This window comes from Lepidothrix coronata, unplaced genomic scaffold (assembly GCF_001604755.1).
Source record: "Lepidothrix coronata isolate B3197 unplaced genomic scaffold, Lepidothrix_coronata-1.0 Scaffold75, whole genome shotgun sequence".
Classification (NCBI taxonomy): Eukaryota; Metazoa; Chordata; class Aves; order Passeriformes; family Pipridae; genus Lepidothrix; species Lepidothrix coronata.
In genome coordinates this window covers 2,697,791-2,704,017 of record NW_016690255.1, presented here as the reverse complement: position 1 = coordinate 2,704,017, position 6,227 = coordinate 2,697,791, and the positions used below count along the sequence as shown (strand labels likewise).

General features: G+C 34.4%; 1 protein-coding gene across 2 annotated transcripts in view; it reads right to left on the bottom strand.

The window, feature by feature from the left end:
• The window catches only part of RTTN (rotatin), a 79,848-nt gene that overhangs the window by 15,667 nt on the left and 57,954 nt on the right, over positions 1-6,227 (bottom strand). For both annotated transcript variants that reach the window (XM_017819593.1, XM_017819592.1), the window contains exons 38-41: positions 5,602-5,755; positions 5,312-5,449; positions 4,145-4,356; positions 1,773-1,878 (exon numbers count right to left, since the gene is read on the bottom strand). In XM_017819593.1, coding sequence (XP_017675082.1) covers positions 1,773-1,878; positions 4,145-4,356; positions 5,312-5,449; positions 5,602-5,755 — 610 coding nt within the window. The remainder of the gene's footprint in view (positions 1-1,772; positions 1,879-4,144; positions 4,357-5,311; positions 5,450-5,601; positions 5,756-6,227) is intronic.

Sequence of the window (6,227 nt, the reverse complement as noted above, 5' to 3'; positions counted from 1 at the left end):
TGGGGACAAACATTTTAGCAGGGCCTGTTGCAATAGGATAAGGGGTAATTATATTAAATTATGAGAGAGCAGACTTAGACTAGATATGAGGAAGAAATTTTTCACAGTGATGACGGTGATGCAGCCTTATCCAGTTGGGTCTTGACAATGTCCAGAGACACAGAATGCGCACTTGTCTAGCCACTGCTTTACTGCCTTCAAAGGTTTACTTACAGGTAGTCTGACCCTCAAGTTTCAATTTATGCCCATTCTCTCTCATCCTCCTTCACCATGCACTGCTGTGACAAACCTGGCTCTATCTTCTTCAAAATCTCATAGGTATGAGAAGAACGCTATTATGTCCTCCCAAAACCTTATTTTCTCCAAGTTGAACATAGTTCCTTCAGCCTTTCATCTAAGGACAAGTGGACACAATCACCTTGGTGGCGCTCTGCTGAACTCACTCCAGTTTGTTGACATTTCTTGTACTACGCCAAAACTGGATGCACTGTTCTGGATTTAGTGTAACAAGAGGTAAGCAGAGGAAAGGTAATCCTTTCCCTTTGATCTGCTGGCTGTGTTCCTGTTAATACAGCCCAGGATGCTGTTAAGTCTTCTCACATTCAGCTTGCTGCCTACCAGGCCTGTTTCAGCTCTCCAGTCAGCCTCTACTGCTGTAAGTGGTTTGAGGTGCAAGACTTTGCATTTTTAACTTAAAGTAGTCCTTAAGAGCTGAACAGATGATGTTAGAGCTACAGGTGTCTTAAGGACATTGGTTTGAATCCCAGAAGTCTTATTCCTCTTTTTCTAAGATCTGTGTTGCATGACAGCGAGGATGACTTGAAGACTTCTCAAGCACAAAACATGATGCACTTCCTGCAGTAGAAGTGCCTTCACAGGAAGTCATATCTTCGATGATCTAGTAGATCATCAACAGAAGAAGGACCCTGATTGAAGTAAGGGTTGAGTACAGCACCAATACACTGAGAAAGAGCAGAAAGCACAGGATTTCAAGTTCAGTGTTTTCTGCTACTATTGGGATCAGACATTCAATAGATATGTCTAGGCTATCTACTTCAATGTAGTGTAGGTTTAAAAAGCAGAAAAAAAACCAACTGGGAGATATAAGGAACAAGAAAGCACCCAAGATAAAGTGAACTTGGACTAACCAGAAGGTATTAAATGCATGATACATGAGAAATGCAAATTAAGTACTCTCCGCTGCATTCCAGAGGGCACAAAAAGCATTTGGTTAGAAGTTGGTTTACTACTGTAAACTTAGGCATGAAAGATAATGCATAGCAAGGGAAGAAGGTCCTACTTAAACTGTAAAACGGGACTAAATAAACAAAGAGGGAGGGAAGAACAGAGTTGAGAAAAAGAAATCTCTTTTTGTCTAGGTACAGCCAGAACTGAGAACACAGGCCATACTTTCACCTACAAAAGTACTGGCATAGCGTAAAACAAGAAATGGAAGATACTGTCAATAAAAAAATCTACAGTTCCAAATGGATGAACATGGAGTGGTAAAAGCTCACGGGACTCTTCTCACGCTAACACAGAGCTGTGACTTCACCACAAGTTTTTAGACTGGCTATAACATAATATTTTATTCGCAGCTGAAAACTTCTAACTATTAAAAAGATTTCATAATAAAAATCTGAAAAAAAACCCTGCCACTGAAACCTAGGTCTTTTGCTTTGACAAAAACTGTTATGATTTAAAGATAATATGTAAAACACCTGCGAGCATTTGATTCGCAAATCATTTAATGTACATTTTGAAATGCTCACCTTCCAAAGCACATTTCTGGGCATTTTTACTGACAGCTAACAAAGACAGCAGTGCATTTGTAGCAACTTCTTTCAGCACATCCTTTGAAGATTTTCTTTCACAGACCTACAAAAAATGCAATTTCATTACCGAAATGAAGTGACCATATTAAAATAGTAGTCATATCTATAAATAGGTTGTCATAGTCTACATTTTAATTTGGATGATTCATCACTACATTCCTATATGGAGTTCTTTTTATAAATATTCATGTTTATAGACAGTCTGCATTAAAGTGTTTCATTATTTTTTGTAATAAATTTTTTTTTAAAATTAAATTTTTCTTCTTTTGCTTGCAAGCCCACTCCTCTTACTTTTTTCTTAACATTCTAACTAGGTTCTCAGCCCAGACTTTTCCTAATATTCAAGGTCTGCTATTGCAGACAATTCATTGATGTGCCTTTAGTGCAATCTCATTTTCCTTCAACACAATGATGAAGAAGAGACATTAAATACAGTGAAATTCCTGAGAATAAAAATATCACTGATAATTATTTTAGATACTCTTCTAAACACTGAAAAATAGTAGTTTGTCTTATTTTTGTGAGGTCTTTGTAAGCATCAAACCTTTTCTAATAACATAAGTATAATCTCGGTGTTTTCAAAAGAATATTTATCTGAAGTCATATAAAAAGATAGCTGAAAGACAAGGAGCTGTCTGTGCCTCATATATGATCCACTAGAGAATTTTTTCCATCTATCAGTTTTCTCTAAAATATCATGCCAATACTGACATCCAATAAAATGGCAAATTGCATGCATTGTAATCAGAAGAATACAGTAAAATAAGAACAGTTGCTGGATCATAGTAAAAAGAAAAACATATTTTAAAGTTAGCCAAAAATACATCATCTTAAGAAAAACTTTATACTTCAGACAGAAATCTTATGAGTACCTCACAGATTTTACCCCTACTTACATCATGTATTAATGGCCTAAGACAATTTTCAAATTTCAATATGCAATAAAATATCAGTGTATGCTCTAGGGTTATCATTTACTGAAGGGTTCACTGCAACCAGGAGTGAAAAGGTCAAGGAATAAAGACTAGAAAGTTGATAATTTGAAAAAAAACCAATAGCTCACTGATAAGGACAACTGAACCAAATTAAAGCACCAAAGCATGGACTGGGTTCTGCATTTATAACCAACAAAAAAAGAAATTTACATTTAGACTACAACTGTTTTTACTAGATCCATTGTGAAATCTCTGTTTAGAGGCTATAGAGCCACAGTGCTGCAACACAGCAGCAAAAGAACACACTGTGTGTGACAGATGTTAGCTAGATCAGGTCAAGTCTTGGTAGGAGTAAGGTTATTCCACAAGAGTTCAGCACCCATAGGAAGAGAGGAGATGAAATTATACTAACAGAGCATTATTTTGGTTCACACCATCTAATATGCATGAATAAATGTCAAATAAATTATGTTTTACATAGCAAAATAGTACTGAGATACTTATTAAACAAAATAGTTGCAAGACAATGAGTCCAGAACATTAGAAATCATAAACTGCATTATATGAAATGTACATCTTTCAGACAAACACTACACTTTGAATCATGGCTCACTATTATTGTTACAGTGACAAACTGCACATGTAACTTTGTGTATTACTAAGTAATGGAAGACATTTTAACAATTCATAAATAAGTGAAGGATGCAAATACAAAGGAGGTAAATGAATCTTTTAGGGTAGTGTATAGAAGTATAAATAAGAATAGTGAGATTACATTTATCAAGACAACATTCAGAATAAGTATCTAAGAAAAAAACCATCTTGTCACCAATATAGATTATGCTGTGCAACAAGTTCCTACAAGAATTAGCAAAAATATGCTACCTGGTCAATTTAAAACTAGGTCAGAAAATACATTAAATACAACAACACTGATCTTATGCTATCATGGAATGAATTAGAAGGCTTAATGATTCATTTTGTTCAAAAAATTTTACAAAGGCAGCTGTTAATGGGAATAACTATGTCTCAAACCTTAAAAACATGATTACATGTTTGGAAAATTGGGGAAAAAAGTGCATTGGCATTTGGCCAGAGATGTTCTATCTATGTATCATCTTCTCTGTGTAGGATTTCACACCATATTGTTGCAGCATAATTGCCTTGCAAGGCACTTCCTAGAAGTTGCTTCTTTGCAATTCTTCTATCTTATTACATGAATTTCAAAAATGAGTGTAATAGATGTCTTAAATTAAAGATGTCTTGGTTTATAACTGGAAACAATTGATTTTTCATTAGGTAACTACATATTCTTTTTTAATGAAATACAAAAATGCAAAAATTTTGTATTTTAAAATGTCAAATTTCAAATACCTGAATAATTAATTCAGTAAGTTGAGTTACTGATGCCTGGCATCCTTCAGTGTGCTCCAGAAGAAAGCTAATAGTTGGATTCTGACATACGCGTGGTTTATCTTGGAGCTGTCTTCTTCCTTCTTCATTCAAAAGGACAGAGAGGAACTGTAAACTAGCCACATATAAAGCAGGATATGTGGTAGACAGATGAATACAATCGGAAATGGTATCTGAAAGGTTTAACAAAAAAATAAAAATTTTTACATTTCATTATGAATAAAGCTCGAGTGCTTTGGAACTCAGAAAGATTTATCAAATAAAGTGTGTGAGCCAAGAGGCAGCAATACCCATACACTGCACAAGGAATACTACAAATTCTATGCATCTAGTAAGTCTTTAAAAAAATCTAAGAAAGAAAAGTTTGAGTTTTATAAGGTTTGAATGAATTAATTGCTCTGCATTGATTTGACTATAAAACAAAAAAAGTAATTTCCATTTCACTCAAATCACTCATTTGTTCAACAATTTTCTGAACTCTCCTCACTTTATTCAACGGCTTACATTATAAAACCAACAGTATCTATCAGCTGCTTTATGTACAACTGGATTTGGATTCATTAAATCACTTAACATGCACCTGGTTAAAATCACAAGCTTGTCTGGACTATGCTCATACCTCAATATTAAAACATGTCACAGAATCTTGCCTGACTATGCAAGTAACCAATGTAAGAATAATTAAAAAACCAAGAAACAAATAAACCCCTGTATAATAATCTTGAATTCCTATGTCTCTTACCTCCCCCCAAAACTTTGCTTTCATTTTATGCAAGATACTAAAAAAAAAAAAATAGGGAAAAATAAAGTGCTAATGGATCATTTCACAAATACCACATTTGGCTTTACAAATAAGTTTACAAAGGTTTACAAATAAAATCACTAACCCACACATGCAAAGAAAATTTCTGAATTTATCTGGCTGCTCAAAAGTTTGTCTGATGATACTAGAAAGAGTTATAAAAATTCAGTTAACAAAACAAGTCAGTCAAGCTCTGGATACATTTGGCTTTCATTCTGGATATCTCACTGGTCATTACTTAATAGCATCTAAACAGGAATGACTCTCTTTTCTATTGTTTGTTTTATTAGTTGCTAGGTTAAAATCTATCCAGGAATAGTCATTACCAATTACTGCTGTACAGTGATTTGCAAGGGCTGCTGTCACAGATGGAAAAGATATCTGGCCACTTTTCCACAATAGCGTAGCTAGAAGGCTGAAACAGTCTGCCCATGTTTCACGAAGTACAGATGTTAACTCAATATCTGCAAAGACAACACAGAAAATCAACGCATTTAACAAATGTGCACAAACCTGGAAAGCTAAGCCTGACAGCAAGTGTCAATTTACATGAAGGAGGTCCATAAATGAAGACCTGCCTCTATCTGGTTATACTGGAAACAAAGTACTTCATTACCTAACCCATCTTTGGGGCGTATGGTGAGAATCCTGAAGGTATTTTCCAAGAGAGGTTTCAACAGTTCATTCTGGATTACAAGCTGAGAGTCCACCAACAAACATGATTTTAGAAGCCTGGACACAGATGACAAGTATTGAAGTAGTATTATGACCTGTTAAATATTTATAGAAAAATATGAAATAAAGCCATATATTTACACCTTCCACGTTATTTTAAATTTATTCACATTATGTCAATTGATTCATAATATTTTGAGTTAATATATGTCACTTTAAGATAAATAATAGGACATAAATTAAAAAAGTGTTCTCTTAATTTTTACTGTTGAAGATGAAAGAGAATCCTTAGTTTGGAAACACACGCATGGAACCAATTTTCTAGTGACAAAGGTTTCCTGTGAGAAAGTTATGACTCTCGCTACATGTACAGTAGCATATTCCTTGGAAGCTCACAAAGAAAAACATAAAAATGGTCATTAATATTGAGACATACGTGCATATTTCCTGAAAACAGAAGTTCAATTTGAAGTTTCGGGAAAAATTACTCCTGACATATTTATTTATTCTCGTAAGATTTCTGCCGAAAACACATTTCTTTAATTACAGGAGTAATTTTCTTCAAAG